This window comes from Nyctereutes procyonoides, unplaced genomic scaffold, assembly GCF_905146905.1.
Source record: "Nyctereutes procyonoides isolate TBG_1078 unplaced genomic scaffold, NYPRO_anot_genome, whole genome shotgun sequence".
Lineage (NCBI taxonomy): Eukaryota > Metazoa > Chordata > Mammalia > Carnivora > Canidae > Nyctereutes > Nyctereutes procyonoides.
The window spans coordinates 980,682-1,001,667 of NW_026575152.1; the positions used below are offsets into that span (position 1 = coordinate 980,682).

A 20,986-nucleotide genomic window follows, 5' to 3' on the forward strand; every position below is an offset into this window, starting at 1 on the left:
TAGCTATGTTCTGTGAGCAAGTAACCCAGTTTTTGTCTGTTTTCCTATTTGTAAAATTGCAATAATAATAATATAACCTACTTCACAGAGCTGTTGAGAATATTACATGACTTATTACAAAATACTTATTCTCAGCCCTGGCAAATTAAATGCTCAGAGATATTATTTTTAATCTTTTTATTGCTTCAAGACTTGTTCACACTTTTTCTCTGTTGGAGTGACTTTCTCTCATGTATTGTGAAAGTTAGTAAGGATTTTGAAAGGTAACATTCAAGCCTTCTTTGATCACTGCAGCCAGAAATTCAACACCTTCTTCATTACACACCATTAGCGTTCAGTATGCATCATTCATGACACTTAACACACTATTTTCTCAATTAAAAGAGTCATAAATATTTTATCTTTTTTGTTAATTGTAAGCTTCTTAAGGGCTAAGCCTGCATTCTGTAAAACTTTCCATCTCATATTTTGCATTGCACTAAGCAATGAACATTTCTTAAATGACACATTTTTTTAAAAGCTCAACACTTCTTAAATTCTTTTCAAGGCTTTTAAAAAATGTCTTGAATCAATTCATTCAAATAAAGTTTCTATATTTTTTTTTCTGTTTTCATCCATTTACTTAGAATCAAAGACTTGAATTTTCTTTGTTCGGGAATTTAATGTAGACTTTTATACTGTGCCCTTAATCATAATTAACTGCTTTTGAAAAAAGTGTTTCTCTAATTAACTAGATATAGAAGACTAATCTTTTTCCCCCTTTTAAAAAGTATTTTTATAGGTAAAATACATATTCAATCACATTTGGTTCCAGCAGGATGCTTTATTTCATCCATAGATGATGCTTAATCCATTCCTTAATGAAAGCAATTCCTGATAACCAAGATAAAAGTCAAGTATAATTCCAGTGTTTGAACTTAAAATGATGACACTGATGAATGGATTTGTGAATACGTGTAACTCTCTTCAAGGTAGAAGGTATTTGGATAGCTTGATGTTTATTTTGGACTCTAGCCTAGTTCTAGCAAGATTTATTGCGGGTATCAAAGGAAAATTTTCTTTTATTAAACAAGAGTATTACTGGAAATAATTTTAAGGATGCAAGCAGGGTAATTTTTCATGAATTATTGAATTAAAAAGTAAGTCAAAAGCAAGTTTATCATCAAAGTAAAAGAAAATATTATTATTATTATTCCTAAAACAAACTCTGTTTCTAACAGAGGACTCAGTTATGCACTGTGATTTTAACATCTTATTTACTTATTAAACAGAGGAAAAAAGAGTAAGAAATTTCAAATGTATGTAAGTGATTTTCTACGACTATGAATTTAGTGTACATTTTCAAAAATATTTACCTCATCAATGATAACAATGTTTTCTCTTATAAGAATTTCCTAACTCTAAACCATGTGGGATTTGGAAACAAGATACCAAGGAATTTTTTTTCTTCATTGATGTTTATAATGAAATAATAAAATTCCCATTTTCATGTTGTTAAAAACTTGATCAAAAATTACTTTTCTGTTTCTTTATTTGCTAGACTATTTTTATAGGACTAATTAATCCCCCCTTAAAGAAAGATTTGCAGTTTAAAAATTCATTATTTCAAGTTATGTTTGAGCAGACATCTTAAGAATACCAGTTAAGGTTATGAAAATCATAGATAATATGACTGGAAGGAAACTGATAAAGGTGTATTTGACATATTGATTCCAGAGGTAGAGTTTACTACGTTCAACAGAATAATCCTATCAGCAAATTTCAGATTTGTGTTCAGTCCTCACTTTTACTGATGAGCCAATTATTTTTTCTTTTCCTTTTTTATTTTATTCATTTCAGTCTCTTAGTTTTTGTTCTGTGATCCCTAAACAATATGAATTATGCAACAAAAATAAGGATTTCCGTCCTGGAGACAAGTGTGCTTCTGGAGAGTGCCACAGACTTCTGGCTGAAATCTACCCTTCAAGTTTAATGCTACTCTGGCTGCCAAAACCCCATGCGACCTTTGAATATTTAGGGGTAAATGTAACTGCCACTTGCTCTTTCTCCCTGGGAGTCCACAGGGGCTCTTATTTGTTGCTTTCCAGATTTCTGCCAACCTGTTTGTGCTCAGTCCCATTGATGCCACTTTCTGGCTGGCTCTTCTGTCACTGTTCTCCAGTGCCTTTCACAATGCTGGTTAGATTATGACAAGAAAACCATTATTTTTAAATGTTTATTTATTCATGTGCTAAGAAAAAAATGGTTGCATGCAGAGGGTGAAATCTTTATTTTTTTAAATAAAAAATAAAAACTAGACCCATCCAGACTGAATGGAAAACGTTTTTCTGAGACTCCTTTTTAAGGCAAATCTCTAAAGATACATGTTTCAAAATATATATCTTCATGAAGAACTGCTAATTTTCTCTCAATTTATTATATCCCTCTCTATTCCCCCTAATGACAAAAACTGGAGAGAAACTATCTTTGAACATCTTTGGGATCAGTCAGAAAATAGATTTATTCAGGAAAAGAATAATATAGCTATTATTATTCTTCAATTTTCTTAATGTAACACAAGTAAAATACTGAGACAAAGTATCTTTTCCTTAACTTATAGTAAATTCAGGGCAAATGCTTTGTGTTTTATCTTGGGAAATTAAATAAATTAAGTATCTTTATACTACTCAGCATTCTCATGAAATTTCATATTGCAGACAAAATGCCATGCTAACTATGAAGCAATATAAACTCAGTTACTCCCAAAGAGTCTAAGGATGTAAGCAAGATATGTCAGGTTTTTGGAGTTTTTGGAACTTATAAATGTAAATAAGCATTTATTTTCAGTGTTCCACGATCTGTCCAACATGATATTTTATTAATATATAAAGATATAAATGTTTTTGAAAAGGAGAAAGACACTATTATCTTTATGACTTCCCATTATTTGAAAAATCAAGATATACTGGAGTCAGATTCCCTTTAGAAACATTTATAAACTGAGCAGTAGGTACAGCTATTTATTTTTTAATTTGACTTCAATGTGATTTAATACAAACGATTGAACTTGAACTTAACCAGACTTTTTGTTTTTGCTGCTAGATTTGTAAGATTATGAAAGAACAATAAAACCACGGATAATAATGAGTAAGCTCCTTGAAGTTTTTCAAGGTTTAAAGAAGTTGCTTGCCATGCAAATATCAGCTTATAAAACTCACATGAATCACAAACACTTACCGTATTCACTATCATAGAATATAATGAATTTCTGCCAGGCATATTCTGTGACTACTCTCAGAATAACATCATTCAAGTAGACAGGTGGGCGAACAGAGAGCGTGTAGTCATCATTCCTGTTGCTCCGGGTGAGTCCACAGCCACTCCTTGGTGTCCCAGCTGTTGAGCGCTGTATGAAGAGGTGGGGGATATGCATGGCATCTGCCAGAGACTGGAGGGACCCTGCTGACGTGCAGCCAATGGAGCTGACCAGGGCCAAGATGCCTTGATTCATAAGTTCACAGGCTGCAAGAAAGCACAGTAATATTCAAATGTCAATGGGTTTCATATAACTTCTCTTTTGGAGGAACAGTGAATAAAATGAACATTCTCCATGAAGAAATTGTCAAATTACAACGTGCTACTGGAACACTGGAACTCAGCTAAAGAACTCTACCCTTATTAGCCATTTGAACTTGTGCCAGCTACTTAGCTTCTCTTGGTCTCAGTTTCATCATCCACAAAGAGGGTAAAATATCATGAATCTTCAGGATTGCTGCTGCTAGGGTTGGTGATAATTCAGTGTCTCTTATTTGCCTTTCACATGATAGGTACTCAATCAGTGACAGCTATAGTCTTTTAATTATCAATGCATAATTCAGAGAAAAGACAATTCCTTATTGAGTATGTAATACAAGGTTTTCAAAAAGCAGATAATATGTAAATTGGTGAGTGAATGTAAAGGAAGATGAAAGGCTTAAGAAAGGAATTTCTGGCCATAAAACATAGAGCCATTCTGGTATCTAAAACTTTGGTGACATTTTGTCTCTCTTATTAAACTGGAAAAATGAAAATGTTTTTGTTCTTTTCCTTGGCAGTCAGAAAACGAATAGTCAAATCAATTATCTCATTCTGGTTTAGAGTTGAACAATTTCTAATCTTCATTATATGAGTATTATCTCTGTTTTATTTTCACTATTTTGTGTATACATATATGTATATTCAAAATATATTTAAAACTGGGTCAAGTATAAGTTATACATACATATCAAGACATAGATATAAAAATAGAAAATTAATAAGTCTTAACTTTCTCTCACTCTCTTTTTTAAAGTAATCTGCATGCTCAACATGGGTTATGAACTCAAAGCTCTAAAATCAAGGGTTGCATTCTCAATGAGCCAGCCAGATCCCCTCCCGCTTTTTTAGCCTTTTCAATTTTTTAATATTAATTTTAGTTTTAATTAATTTATTTATCATAAGTTCTAAGCCCATTATGGGGTTGAGCCCACAACCTTGAGGTCAAGGGTACCATGCTCTACTAACTGAGCCAGCCAGGCACTCCCTAGTAAGTCTTAACTCTTAGTAAGTCTTAATAAGAGTTAAGGTATCTGAGAGATCTCAGGATATAAACCTTTGAAGACAAGAGATTAGAAATAAAATCATAAGTAAATTCAGATGGAATCAAGGTAAAATAAATTTCATTTGAGAAGGCCAGTTATAATTGGTCCAGGCATTATTATCCCTAGATTTTAGGGATTGTTGGTATAATACTTTCAATATTTATACATTATTATAATCCATTTTGCAGAGTTTTAAAAAAAATCAAAGAAAAAGTTAGATGATAAGTACCACCATGTAATTAATTGGCCAGTAAATAAAGGCTGACAAACTGCAAGTTTAGAAGTACCATACTAATGACATGCACCTAAACACCAAATACATTTATAATGATTAATTCTAAGCCAACCAGTACATACAAAATAAATTAATAATTATTAGGGATATTATTTTCAAGCATAAGACAGGTTGTATGATATCAAATAAATCTGAAAGGTAGCAGCATGGGTGAATGCTTCTTAGGCTGTAACAGATGGAGGTTGAAGTTTTAATAAAAACCATAGGACCTACTCATGTTTGTGAATTCAACATTTATAAAAGCAATATGAATTTACAGTTATACTTTCAACGGATTTAAGTAAAAACATTGGTCAGAAGTTTGCTTCCTTATTGTAGGAACTAAAACCATTACTGATTTACATAAGCAAACAGAAATTCACTTTTTAAAAAAGATTTTGCCTAAATGCTTGGCTCATTAGCATTTAAAATAAAAATATAGAGAATATCTTAAGGTACATACAATTGAATTCCATGTTTAGATTACACTAATTTAAAATGATCAAAGAAACACAATGGTTTCAAGAAGTCTATTGATATTGACCAATTTATCCTAATATAATTCTTCCAGTGATTTTTAAGTCACAAGGACGTCAGCACATTCCATTCATACACTTATTCTTCAACACACATTTATCAACTTTTAACCATAAGTCAGAAACTTTCTTTGGAGATTAGAGAATGCATAAAACACTCCATCCTCAAAGAACTCCCAATCTATTTACCATAGTGTTTTTTTTTTAAGATTTTATTTATTTTTTCATAGAGACACAGAGAGAGAAGAGAGAGAGAGAGAGAGAGAGAGAGAGAGAGAGAGAGAGAGAGGCAGAGACACAGGCAGAGGAGAAGCAGGCTCCACGCAGAGAGCCCGACGCGGGACTCTATCCCCGGTCTCCAGGATCACGCCCTGGGCTGCAGGTGGCGCTAAACCGCTGTGCCACCGGGGCTGCCCTAATCATAATTTTCTACTTAGGAATTGAAACTATTAAAAAAAAAATCATGTAGGTATAAATAAAAAGAATTAAGACTTAATTTCTTCTTTAAAAGAATATAAATGGCTAAAATGGTTGACTACCAGCCATCAAATGAGTTCAAATGAGTAATTTTCTGTTTACTATTTTTTTATTCACCTAAAGCCGGCATGAATCTCTCGCCCGTGATCTAAGCCTGACATGGACTAAACATTTAACATATAGGACCTATTATAAGTCATCTTAGTTTTCCATTTATATTTTATAACAACCCTATGCAGAAGAGGTATTCTTACTCTAATTTTTAAGTAAGAAACTGGTTAAGTGAAGTTAGGTAATTGCATTGTCTAAATTCACACTATTAGTAAATGGCAGAGTTGGGATTCACATCTGGCACAGACTTCAATGCCTGGGCCACAGAGAAGTAAACACTCACTGTTTTTATTTTTTATTTATTTATGTATTTATTTAATTTTTAAAGATTTTATTTATTTATTCATGAGAGACACAGGCAGAGGGAGAAGCAGGCTCCATGCAGGAAGCCCGATATGGGACTCGATCCCGGGACCCCAGGATCACACTCTGGGCTGAAGGCAGGCGCTCAACCATTTAGCCATCTGGGTGTCTCAACACTCACTGTTTTTAAACACAAAGGCACATGTAAAAAACTGTAAGTCACTTAACTAACTCTTACTAAAAGATTCACGATAATTTCAGCCTCCTGGATATAAAAGAGAAAAGAATAACAATTTTGATACCATTTTCTCTCTTTTTTTACCCTTTGGGTTTAAGATTAAGGCATTAATTCTATATAATTTCAGCTCCAAATAGAGTATACACAGAACATTTTAACAAAGGTGCAACTATTAAGAAGAACCTACAGAGTATTGAGTCTACTTCCAATCAATCCCTAGAGTGGTTCCACTAACATCGATGTGATAAAAATGATAAAAATAATGTTCAAATATCTCTTTATCTTTGTATATTTGTTTGGAATTTATAAAATGGTTTTACTTGCATTTGATTATTTTACCAGCACATGGCTATATTGGATAAAATACCTATCCTCATTTACTTCATACTAATTTGAGGCTCAATCCTATATTTTCAATAAGCAATGGAGACAATGCTGGAACATGGATTTTATTTTGTTTACTTTATACCCTTCCAACTATATATTTTCATAGTCTTCTATTTATGGAAATTCAGATTATTCTCCTCCTGTTTACTGTTAGTAACAATTCTGTAATGAACACACCTATGTATGCATATATACATCTATATATTACAGATGTAAAATATATATACTATATCAGGCAAGGACCTGATACTTAGGATGCGAGGTAGTCAAAAATAGGCCAGTACATAATGGGAGACGGAGAGCACACTTAAATGAATGTATAACGATTACTGAGCAGTTGCTAGGCCAAAAAGTATTATTATTCTGATAGCTCAAAAGCATTTTTCCTAGACTGTGGGTTGGAAAAGCCCTTTATTCAGAAGTGAATCTGAAGGAGAAGTAGAACTAATTAGGTAAAGAGAAGTTACCTTGATGAAAAGGCTGAAGAAAATATTTCCAAACAGAAGAAATAGAATGTACAAAGATTTGGTGGCAGAATGGGCATGGAATAACTGAGAAGGTTGGAAGAAGAGCCAGTTAGCTGGAGTACAGACAGCATGCTAGAGAGTGGAGCAAGGTGAAGATGGAGAAACTCTGGCTGGGCTTTGTCTTGTGTTAATTTGAAAGATAGCTTTATATATTTTCATTATCAACCCTTTATCTTTTATTTATTTGTTAAATAACTGCCTTTATGCTTCTTATAATTTAAATTTACATATAATTTATATAGCTCTCTATAAGTTTTAAAATTATTATATAATCAAATTCGTCAGTCTTTTACTATCAGATATATTTTGCTTCACACCATGTTTAAAAAGGCTTTTTTTTTCCTGCAGCCTACAAGACTTATGATCAGTTTAGCTAAAACATTTTCCCAAATATATACTCCATATCTGATGATCAGCTGATGAAAGATACAGTAGCAAGAATTTAGAAACTGGATGCGTGCAGAATGTTGTGTTTGGTTGATATGGGTAAAATTTGATCTTTATCTGCATAATCCCAGTTAGCAAAGGCTGAAGATCAAACATCATTGTGACAAGAATGATAATCCATATCACACTATATGTTTGTCTTCTAATTTTTTCTATCATTTTATGGAAATTCTAGTTAATAAAAATTTTTCTTTTATAATATGGCAGATCCTGGAATTAGAATTGATTCTTCCAAGGGGCACCTGGGTGCCTCAGTGGATGAGCGTCTGCCTTAGGCTCTGGTCATGACCTTGGGGTCCTGGATTGAAGTCCGGCATCGAGCTCCCTGCAAGAACCCTGCTTCTCCCTTTCCCTGTGTCTCCGCCTCTCTCATGAATAAATAAATGAAATCTTAAAAAAAAAATAAAAGAACTGGTTCTTTCAAGATGAGTGATACAATATTTAATATACTCCAGCAAACTATACCTTGTAAAAAGAAGTGTAAGATCATGGTAAAGATTTGAGGAACTGTGTGTTTATGGTTGTGTAAGAAGACAGAATGACAAAAAAAAAAACCACAATATTTTATATTGCTCCTGAAGTTATTGCTATTTATCCAGGATATCAAAGCCGAAACTCAGAGGTCATCTTCAGTTATTTCCTCTCTCTTATACCCCATACTCCTTCACATCAACTTTGGTTGACCCATATTGTTAATTCTACCTAAGTAGTTCTCAAAACTATTGTCTTCTTGAAATAGTCACTGTCAGTCCTTTACTTCAATTTATATCACCACTAATCCAATTACTGAAACTGTCTCCAACCTGGTGTGATTTCCCAGCTTAAACTTTCTCAATCTTCTACATTGCAAACCAAGATATCTATTTTTTAAAATTCTCGTGTTATTTCTGTGTTTTAAAGGCCATCAATAAAAAACTGAGAAACTATCACAGAAGGGTGGAACCAAAGAAAAATGACAATTAAATGCAATATAGGATCCTGAATAAGATCTTGGAACAGAAAAAAAAATTAAAGAAATTGATGAATTTTGAATACAGTTCATAGTTCAGTGAAAAATACTGTACCAATGTTAACTGACTGTGCCTGATAATTGTATTAAGGTTATGTATGATGCTAATATTGGGAGAAGCGGGGCAAAGAATATAAGGAAACTCAGCACTATTTTTGCAATCGTTCTATTAGATCTAAAACTATTTCAGAATTAAAAGTTGATAACAGATAAAACTATCAATAACTTCCAACTTCTGCCAGAAAAAAAGCCCAAACTCTAGGCATGGCATATAAAACCCTAAATGTCCTAGCCCAATCTACATTTTCATGCTTACCTCCAGCTTCTCTCCCTGGCCAACAGATCTTTCTACAATTCCACACACTCCCCTATCACCATCTTATTTATACTTGCATTATATTATTTTTTCAGTAGCCTAGATACTTATGCAAAATATTATTTTTAACATCTTAACAGTACTGCTTCTTCTGATTCATGGGCATGGTATATATATCTTCATCTAACACAGTGTTTTTAAACTTTTCTAAGCAATATTTTGTAGTATTCAGTGAATTAGATTTTGCACTTCTTTTGTCATATTGATTTTACATATGTATTATGTACATATGTATATTCTATTTTAAATAGTACTTTTTATTATTTTAATTTCCAATCTTTATTGCAAGAATACAGAAATATATCAGATTATTGCATACTGATTTTATATTACAAATCTTATTAGTTCTAATTTCCTTTTTTAGTAGATTCTATACAATTTCCTACACAATCACATCATTTTTTTAAAAAAAGGCATTTGCATTTTTTCCTTTCCAATCTGTATGTCTTTTATTTCCTTTCCAGCCACCCTTCCTTTGTTCTGACCTTAAAGGGAAAACTTCAATCTTTGATGATTAAGTATGACCTGTTTGTAAATTTTTTTGACCAGGTTGTATATGAAGTAGATAAAGGTTCCTTTTACTCCTGGTTTGCTGAGAGTTTTTGTCAGGGACGGATACTGAATCTTGTCAAAAGTTTTCTGCATTCATTGAAATGGTCACATGGATTTTTACCTTGGTCTCATATGAAAAATTAATTGACTGGTTTATGAGTGAATTTTAAACTGTCCTTGCAAAGTTAATGCTGCCCTCAGTAAATGAGTTGGATGCAGTCACCTCTATTCAGTTTTCTGGAAGGGTCTGTGTATAATTAGTGTTATTTTTCCCTTCAGTCTTTTTTTTTTTTTTTTTTTCCCTTCAGTCTTTGATAGAACTCACCAGTCAGACTTTTTGGGAGTGGAGTTTCAGTTGTGAAAAGGTTTTTAGCTATAAAAACACTTCTGTAAATAGAAACAGAGTTGTTTAGCTTACTTAATTTTTTTTAAAAAAATATTTATTTATTCGTGAAAAATACACAGAGAGAGGCAGAGACCTAGACAGAGGGAAAAGCAGGCTCCCTGCAGGGAGCCTGATGAGGGACTTGATCCCAAGACCCCAGATCACTGGATCACCACTGAGATGAAGGCAGATGTTCTGTTGAGCCACCCGGTGTCCCTTATTTAAATTCTTTTGAGTGAATTCTAGTACTTTTTGTATCTTCCAAGGAATTTGTCCTTTCCTTCTAAACTACCAAATTTATTGGCATACAGGTGTTCACGATAATTCCTTGTAATTCTTTTAATATCTGTAGAATCTGTAACGATGTTGCCTCTCTCATTCTTGATATTGGTAATTTGTATAATCTATTGTTCCTAAGCAGTATGGCTAGAAGTTTATCAATTTTATTAGCTTTCTCAAAGAAACAGCTTTTGGTTTCATTGATCTTTGTTACTGCTTTTTTTTTTTTTGTTTCCTATTTCATTGATTTCTACTCTGCTCTTTGTAATTTCCTTTCTTCTGCTTAATTTTAGTTTAGTTCACGCTTTTTTTTTTTAAGGCAGAAGCTGTGATCATCAATTTTAGACCTTTGTTTTTTCTAATATATTTAGCCCTATATATTTCCTTTTATGCACTGCTTTAGTTTACTCTCTTCTGGCTAAATTTCACCTATTCATTTGTGCTATTTACCTTTCCAGCAGGCATGTTTAACCATAGCTATTTTTGTAGTTTTTGTCTGATAGTTCCAACATCTGGGATATAACTCAATCTATTTTTGTCACTTACTTTTTAAAAATGGATTGGGTTTTTCCTTACACTTTTGTGTGTGTCTCATTATTTTAGATGAATTGTTGGCTAGCAAAGATTGAGGTAAATAGAGTATATTGGTACATTTCTCTTCCTATCAGGCTACTAGTGTGGGGGTGAGTTAATCTAGCCAGGAATTGGTCTGAATATGCAGTGTTTTTGTTGTTGTCATCACTATGTAAAGGCACCATAAGCTTCAGATTCCTCTAGCAGCAGGTCGCTGTTACTGTGTCTTTAGAATGGGGTTAGGGTTGCCAGATTTTCTTCAGTGTTGTGCTCCTCCCTCAGGTTTCAACTGCTCCTTCCCAGACGTACAATATGGAAGGCCTGTGTGTCCTGGCTCCAGCCCCTGTGGTGGACAGCCAGGTTATCCAACAGTGGGTCTTTGCTGGCCTGGTCCAACCTCTGCCTCTGTCTCAGGCAGCCCTCAAGTACCTGTGCCCTGTAGGTGACTCTTCTCCAGTGTTGCTGCCTTTCATCTCTGTTAGCCAAACTTTATCTTTGATGGGGGTCAAGAGGGAGTTTTCTGCTTCCTTGAATGAATAGACTTCTGCCTGATATTTGTGAAAGATCCTGGACCCAAGATGTTTTTTATGGGAAAGGAGGTAGAGGGCTTTTTGTTTTGACCTGTTGACCAACAACAGTGGATCTTAGAAAGCACCACATGGGCTTTTTCCCCTTTCCTCAGCACCTTAAGATTTTTACTTTGTAGGTGATAAAAGCTGATTAAGTGTGTGAGGTGTTGTACCTGCTTCCCTACAGTCAGCCAGCTGGTCCACAGCGTGCCACTGAGGGGAGCTGTATCTAATGACCCCAACTTTCTTATGAGCATTCAATGAAGGACCATGGCAATAGCTTACAAATGAGTATGAGTGCCCTCTTGTGTCTGGGATCCCCTCTATGGCCAAAAAACATAGCAGCTCACTTGTGACCTTTACAAATTCATAAAAATTCTAAGTGATTCCCCCCCTCCATGTGGAAGGTAATAAACTCCTTCTCCCATATTTTGTCAAAGGCCAGACTGTTTTTGTTTTGCCTGTCCTTGAAAGAGCTTGTGCCTCCTTAGATTTTGGTTTCCTTGGTTACATTGAGAAATGCTGTGGCATGAAAAAAATTATGATTTTGATGACTGTTTAAATTTTTTCCTCACTTTTATGGTGGCAACATTTTTTGCACTTGTTTACATGGCAAGCAGAGGTGAAGGTCCAGCTCCTTGATCATTCCTATACATTCTGTAAGTACCTACAGCATGATCATTAGCTATTTACATGCTAGTCTTTAGTATTAAACACAGCCTTCTCCAGTACTGTGTTTCTGAATATCACCACAAATAATTTTACTTAGTTTACTAATATTTTATTTCTTGAGAGCAATGTCATTCAGGCATACACATTATAAGAAGAGAACTCATTCTTTGTGGGAACTTTCTTATCATGGCTGATAGGCCCTCTCCAAGCTTATCCCTGGCCATAATTCTGAAGTAAGCTATTGCCTTCAGCCTTGCTCAGTCTACTTTAGCCACACTGGTCTCGTTTTTCATGCAGCCACTTTTCTCCATATCCCTTCTGCTTGGGTGTGTTTTACCCATACATCCTTCCATCCTGTTCCTCATGCTAGGTTTCTGCTCTTGCAGCCCCTCTCTCCCATGCATGCCTGTTACTCTCTATCTTACGATCTACTGTATTTTTTCTTTAGCATTTATCATTATCTAACTATATTTATGTTTGTTTCTTTAATTTTACTCTTTATTCCCCACTAAAGTATAAACTGTGTCAGATCCGGAATGTTGTCTGTTTTACTCTATACTTTTATGCCCCAAGCCTAGAACAGAGACTGGTCTATTGCAGGCATTCAATGAGTATATGCTGAATCAATGAATAATTAAATAAACAGTATAACTGCAGTCTATCTCCAAAGTGGACGTGGTGTAAGGTAGCTTAGGTACACTACAAATGGTCTTTTGTTACTCAAAATTTGCTTGTTTCACAGAAACTGTTTACTCTTGCGATAAAGAAGATCTTAAATGGTGTTGACAATAGTAAGATGGACGAAGTAAGAAGAATCTGTCCTTCATAACAAAACTATTTTAGCACTTCTATTGTGCACTATTTAGAAATATTAATACTCCTTCGTGATAGGATGAGCATACATAAGCTCCACAAAATCAGAGATGTTCATCTTTTTAAACTCGGATGTTCTTGGCATATAGGAGAACTCAGTAAGTATTTCTTTAAAGCATGAGTATGATGTTATTTGTGATAAATTAGACCATTTAGTTTATCTTCATTAATAATATTTTTCAGGGGTGCTTTTCCAGTAGTAATATATCAAATAGAATCCGTTACCTCTTTAGTTTGTAAATATTCATTTTAAAAGTGCCTGTGATTTTATTTGATTAAAATCATCTCTTAATGCCATGTATGTTTTAGATAATTTTAAGCTAAGTAGAAGGGGGATGCCTGGGTGGCTTAGCAGTTGAGCATCTGCCTTTGGGTCGGGGCATGATCCCGGAGTCCTGGGATCGAGTCCCACATCAGACTCCCTGCAGGGAGCCTGCTTCTCCTTCTGCCTATGTCTCTGCCTCTCTCTCAATGAATGAATGAATGAATGAATAAATAAATAAATAAATAAATAAATAAATAAATAAATAAAATCTTTAAGAATATAAACTAAGCAGAAGAATTCATTTTGGTTCTTAAATGAATGAAAATGCTATTTCTGTGATTTATTATAGCAACCACGAAAACTCATACGATTTTCTAATATATTATATTCCAATTTATTGTAAGGTAATTTAATTTTTTCTTAATCTTTAATCTGTTATTTCATTTTTATCTGATTAAGACATGGTTGGCAGCAGAAGCTAGATCACAGTTATCCATTTGTGAATCGATCACCACTATCACAATTTATGGATAATCACATTTCACTTAGCATAAAATGCACTTGGATTTATTCTTTGCCAGGAAGTAATCTTTTACCATCTGCAGTTTGTTATTATATTCTAATTTCACTAATAATGCCTTTCAACATAGTATCAGAAGCATTTCTATTTCTGGGGAAAAAAACTGTCTACATACTTTACAGAGCTATAGAACAGTGCATAAGGTCAGAAACACTATTTAATAGTTAGCTTGGCCACTGCTAGCAGCAATTATGAAGTGAAAGGAGATAATTCCTGAAAAGTACAGCATAAGTCACGTGGACTCCTTTCTCTTCTATGTTTTTTTAAGCAACACTATGCATGCTGTTGAAAAGGCCTGTATTTAAATCTCTGACACTAATTCTCTTTGTGTACAAATCATTTAAATGTACAAAGATAATGTTTCTTCCAAGGGAAGATGTAAAATTGAAACAGTAGGCTGACCTGACAATCTTTCAACCATTGGCACAAATCACGGAAAAAAAAAAAAAAAAAAAAAAAAGAAAGAAAGGAAAGAAAATGACAACAACAACAACAACAACCAAGCCTCTCCTACTCCTGCTATTGCCTAAAAACTGCTGTTGCTTTATAAGAAAAGGCATGGGTAAATATGTTGCCTTAAAATAAAGATCTAGGTTGTATGTGAGGAATCCTGATTTTTAGTCTTGGTTCAGATGTGAATCATGGTGGGCCTTAGGCAAGAATCACTTTTTCTCCTTGGATTTCAGTTTCTTCATGTATTAAAAGTGGTTATTAGACTAGATGGTTTCCTGGGAGACACCATAACAATATTTTCTCTCTCTTCTTGTTTCTATTATTGACCAGTCAGTCTGTCCTCTAGTTGGCACATTCTAACTTAATTGGTTACATTTTGGCCTAGAAATATAAATAGATTTTCTATGTGTTCAAGATGGCTTTTTATACTTATGTTTTGACTCATTATAAGGACATTTTTATTTTCCTCTTTCCATGTGCGATTAGGTGCTATTGGTGAATTATTATACTCTCGCAACTATATAATGAAAAGAGTATGATGGACTTTATTTATAATATGCCAGTTTTAAAATCTCCTGTCATTTTGGATATTTTCTGTGTTTTTTTTTCCCCACTGTGTAAGGGTTTATGGACCTTTCAAAGAAAAGTTTATTTATTTGTAATGAAACATTTTCTTCTAATGTGTTAGATAGATATAGACATAAAAATCTATACAATGCTTTTTCTTCTGTCTTCACTTCCCCTCAGAAAAGTATATTCTGATTACTGGTAATTTTCCTTTTATCTTTTTTTTTTTTAAGAGACAAAACAGACAAAGAAATTAGGATCCTTGTGGATTACCATAAAAGAAGCAATCTCTAGAAACAATATTTCTTAGGATAACATTTTCTTCCCTATGTCTTTCCATGAAACACTGCAATGTTTTATAGCTCCTAACACCTTCTATGTCATATCACTCTGAACTCTTCCCATAAATGATATCCATGAAAATTGTTTTAATGAGGGTTAGATGCTTCAGTTACAAAGAAATGTTTTATCACCAGTAGTAATAACATAATGATATGTTCCCTAATCTTAAAGATTTCATTTCAAAGGCTTTCTTTTCTCCTTCTACCACCACAAATACCTATGAAGTAAACAGTGATCATTATACCCTATTTGACTCATAGAGCTTTTGCTAATCACAAGTGAAAACATGTATGCAAAAGTCCCTTTTCAATAGCAAAGTTATGCTTTACTTTAATTTATATTACACTTATTTATATGACTCTACTCTTTTATTTATATGATCCTGAAGTATAGTTTCAGTTAATGGATTGAAAGATTATAATCATTCAGAGATTAAGGTCTGTTATCAGTGATTCAATCAACTATTAAGGACATGCCCAAAGTGTATACAACATGCCTAAAGGAATACAAAACTCAATGTAATTCAAAGTATCCATACTCTTTAGGAGCTTACAGTTGCCATAGTCTAGGTCACTCAGTATTAATCAAATATAGGCAAGATATTTATTAAAAGAAAAAAAATACAGGGCACCTGGGTGGCTCAGTCAGTTGAAAGTCTGACTCTTGATTTTGGCTCAGGTCATGATCATAGGGTAATGAGATAGAGCCCTGCATCAGGCTCCATGCTCAGTGGAGCATCTATCTGCTTGAGATTCTCTCTCTCCCTCTCCTCCTCCCAACCCACCCCCCATTCTCTCTCTCTTCCTCTCTTTCAAATAAATAAATCTTAAAAAAAAGACAAAAATGATTAAGTATGCAAATATTATTTAAATTTAAGCAAATCATACATTTTAATGTGAGTTGAATCAATTTGTCCTGAACTACATCAAAAATTTTTTACTAAAGAAGATCATTAACTCTTAATTCCCTTGAAACAGGTAACATTTTTATTTTTTTATATTTTTTAAGGTACCATTTTTAAATTATTTTTTTATTGGCACAGAGTCCATGCTTAAGAAATATATCTGATGAAACAAAAATAAAGTGATCATAAAGGAAAATTTAATTTTGATGACTGAAGAGGAAGGAGAAGGATATCCTAGAATTTGAATGAAAGATCTAAATAAACAAGCTCTTCTTTCCTCTGGGAAATATAATAGAGGAAACAGACCATTGTGAGACAATCTTGCTCTTATTTGAAATAGGCTTCCATAAGTATCTTGGCAAAAGAGATCATTGAAGAACTAATGGATCTTTAACTTCAAAACCTGTATACTATCACTAGATTTCCAGACAATCTCACTGAGAATAGTTCAATTTATTTATCTATAGCAATCAGAAAATGGCTTGCTGTAGTGTCAGCTTAAGAGAAGAAATTTTAGAGAGTACTAGGAATTAAAAATGGCATAGAAGAGTAGTCATTTATGTGTCAGGGAGAGAGAAATTTTGATTAAGTAACAATTTTTCCAGACACATGTTTACCTTAGAGTAGTGATTACAATCACTCTCATCCTTTTTCAGATATTGGCCTGTTTACTGAGTAAGGATTACTGAGTAATGAGATAAAGCAAATGTAGTCAAGTCACTATGTTACTCTTCTCCATATATCTTGGTACCACTGCATGTTGATTTCTATAGCATTTTTAATACAGATAAAGACAGGGACAGAAGGAAGGAGGGAGGGAGAGAGAGAGAGGTCAAGAAAGAACAAACATCATTTCAAAGATGTTTGGGACAGAACAAAATCTAAACTCTAGTGCACTGATTCAGTGTGTGTGCTCTAAAATTAGAGTGTCTGGGTTTTCTTTCTAGTTCCTATGCTTTTTAGCTGTATGACTTCAGGAAAGTTATTTAACTTGTATGAGTCTATTTCCTTACCACTAAAGAGGAAATGAAACTAATATACATCACTGAGGATTATCAGAGAAGTAAATAAGTTGATTTATCTTAGGTCAATGCCCAATACACAAGGAGTGCTCAATAAATGTTATCCAATGCTCTTGAATTTGAATTTTTAACAGAATAAGCTTCAGGAAGAGAGGTTCTGTAATAGTATATTAGGTAGGGTCGATGGGATACAGCTAGACAGGGGCTAAAAAACAAACAAACAAAAAAAACAGAAGGAAAATGAATTGTTAAGGTGGTAGAGGAAATTTTGAATCACTATACATGCAACAAATGACTGCTGGATACCTATTATGTGCAAATCTGTGTTTGAGGCTGTAATTCAAGAAAATTATGAAATCCATAAAAAAATTCCTTCTTGCATCTCAAGCTTTAGTTATGAATTTTAGGTTTTTAACTATTCTCAAAATGTTCATATTTTATATTTCTTACATCTTCTTTAGTAGAATTTTCTGAAGATCAAACTAGTTTTTCAAGCTAGATATGCCGTAGAGCTACATCTAAGTTATGCCTGGGAGTGATTAACCACAGTCACCTCTTTTGGCCCTTCCATAAATGCAATCACAGGAATCAGCTAAAATAATTAAAGCTATCAGCTTGAAATGTTCTCTCACTGTGAGTAAATAAACTTGTACAAACTGTGTATATCCCTGAAACATCTTGCTAAGACACTGTGATTGCACTAAAAAGAAACCAATGTCAATGAGCCACAATGACAGTTAGTTTTTTCTTAATTAGAATTTAAATGAGATCTTCCTTAAACATAATCTCGGTTTACTATTTTATTTGTTCCAAATGACATCTTTCTTTTTTTAAGGTTTTCTTTACATTCCAGTTAGTCCACATACAGTGTAATCTTAATTTCAGTTGTAAAATATATGATTCAACACTTCCATACACAAGTGAAACACAAGTGATTAAGTGATTCAACACTTCCATACAACACCCGGTGCTCATCACAATTGCCCTCCTTCATCCCCATCATCTACTTTAAAACTAGTTTCAGATTCTCTCATGATACTGAAAACTCATTGGATTCTTTCTGTACTCATCAATTAAGTTCAAAATGCAATAAAATTCATTATTATTATCTCAAAATATCATTTAAAAATATCACAGTTTTCTTTTGCATATCTTCCCCTTTTCACTTTGTACTGAAAATCACAAATATGTGATTATCTATGTATTACTTGATTAACATTCTTAAAATGTTACATTAGCTTTGAGGATAACCATTTCCATCTATAAAGCAAGGGATGTAATAATTTTCCAATCCTACAATAAAAATAAGTACCAAAATCAACTTGGAATAAGTTTATGCTTCCATTGATTCATTATAGAAATTCTTGAAACAATGATAACTAGACTAAAAAGAAATTTAGCTAAATCATTAAAATGAAATGTTTTTAAAATTATGCTAATGTATTTAGAAGAGTGACACCAAAGATTTGGGTATACAGTAGAAAATGACTGGAAAATGATCTTGAATTTATTTGCTTTCGAGCTTTGAATGTGAAGAATAAAAATCATTGGTTCAGAGAAGAAAGGTCTGGAAGTCTGGGCAAATCCTATCTTTAGTGATTCTCCACAATAACTTCCACCTTGATCCAACTACTGTAGCATCATCTACTCTATCCAGGTTCTGTGTAGGGATAATGACTGTTCTGGAGGTGATACTGGACTTCGAAGGAAGAGCTTAGACAAATGCAGTTGGGTGTGGAAAGAGAAATGTAACAATCCATAGTGCTTGGTACTCTTGAATTTAACTAGTGTAAACCTTGGCAAGGAGCTAGTGAATGCTGCTATAAGATCAGCTTACATTTTTTTAAAATTATAGTTTTATCATAATTTATAGAATTATGAAATTTGTGTATATTTCCAAAGCCCAAAATATTATGGTGGCATCTTATATTACTATTTCAAAGTAGAAACATAAAATGCATAGAGAAAAATTACATGGAAAATGTAATTTTGAGTTTTTTCTCTATAAGCAGTGATGGGAAAAATACAAGAAGAAAAAATATATAAATGGATAATTTTATGCTATTTTAATATTCTAATAGAGTTATACTGTCATACACAGCATACTGATCTATTTAATGTATTAAATATATTTTTATATGCCACATGTTATATATTATACATACACATACATATATTACATATATGACTTAACCTTCTGATATTGTGAGACACTGAGGAAAAATAATTCAATTTAATTTAAGCAAATATATATTCAGAAGCTAAACTATGGGCTTTGGTGAATAAAATGGAATTCTTACATTTAAAGGTTTTACAAAAGGAAAAATGCAGCCTGGATATATAACTTCCTAAATAAAATCTGCAAGTTTCAGTTTATTAATCTGTAAAAGGGAGGTACATAGGCATTAAACTGGGAAATAGTAAAATATTTTAAAAATGCAAGCTGTTATTGCAGCTATTAAAAGACAGTTATTCAGTAGTTTCAGAAATGCACAACTATATAATATAAGATTTTATTTTCAAACAGGAAAATATTTTTTTAGAAAAATGAACATTTTCATTTATAATTTTCACAATTGTTTTTATAATGGAAAACCATTAGCCATATCCTAAGCATCAGTCAAGATCATTCTTGTATATTTTGCTCTATAAATTTGAACATATTAGTGTTTAAGTTGTCTACATGGGTAGAAAATGAGATTTGTTCACAAGGAGTTAAGAGAAATTACAAATTTGCTGCCCTGAGTAAATAATCCTAAAATTATTATAAAACTTGATTGTTATCAAGTATATATCTCCTACACATAGTTTCCTATGAAATATCTATTAAGGATTAGGCTAAAGTGGGTCAAATTGTTACTAAAACTGAATCCTTGGTTTATAATATTAATTATCAGTTATGAGTGAAAAAATATATTCCACTTGTGTCAATATCTTTTAATTAAGGTTCAAATGACATCATCATAATTCCAAATTGCAAATTCTTCTCACATGCTGAATTTTATTGTATTACTACTTTTTTTTCTATTTCTCTTGTCATAAGAGAAAACTTTTCTTTTTCAAAGTGAAAGGAATATCAAAATGCCAAAACATTGCTGCTGATAGATAAGTGCTTTGAAACACAATGCAGTTATCTCACTACAATAACACTGAGGCTTGTTCATTTTGAATAGTAATGTCTTCAACATGATTGATAATGTTGTATTAGGATAAACTTTTTTCCGGTAACCTGTTTCATTGATAGATACATAGCATTTTAATATGCCTTTTTAAAGATAGTGATGATCTCCATGGGAATAAAGTTAGAAACAATCATTCTATTAAAATATAGCACTAATATGGAAATAGTCTCCTTTTCTGAATAAGCAAAATATTTTTAGACTCAAGGTTGTGTTTGCTTTCTTGCAAGGATCCAAAAATATAATTGACTCTAAAACTATCTAAATATTTATTTTAAAATATTCATTATGGACACACCTAAATTTTTACTTAAAAAAATACATAATCTCTCTTTGGTCCTGAAGTGACTTTGACAGACAATAAATAGTTACCCTCTGAAGAATATGAATGAAATGATTAGAACACTGAGTAAAATATCAAGAGGAATTAGAATAAAAAAAGATATGTGAAGTTCGTGTTTTGATTGTGTTCACATCAGAGGGAGTAT

At 32.9% G+C, this 20,986-nt stretch overlaps 1 protein-coding gene across 1 annotated transcript in view; it reads right to left on the reverse strand.

Moving 5' to 3' along the window:
* The window catches only part of GRID2 (glutamate ionotropic receptor delta type subunit 2), a 1,428,782-nt gene that overhangs the window by 657,290 nt on the left and 750,506 nt on the right, over positions 1 to 20,986 (reverse strand). The window contains exon 3 of the mRNA XM_055313240.1: positions 3,217 to 3,501. Coding sequence (XP_055169215.1) covers positions 3,217 to 3,501 — 285 coding nt within the window. The remainder of the gene's footprint in view (positions 1 to 3,216; positions 3,502 to 20,986) is intronic.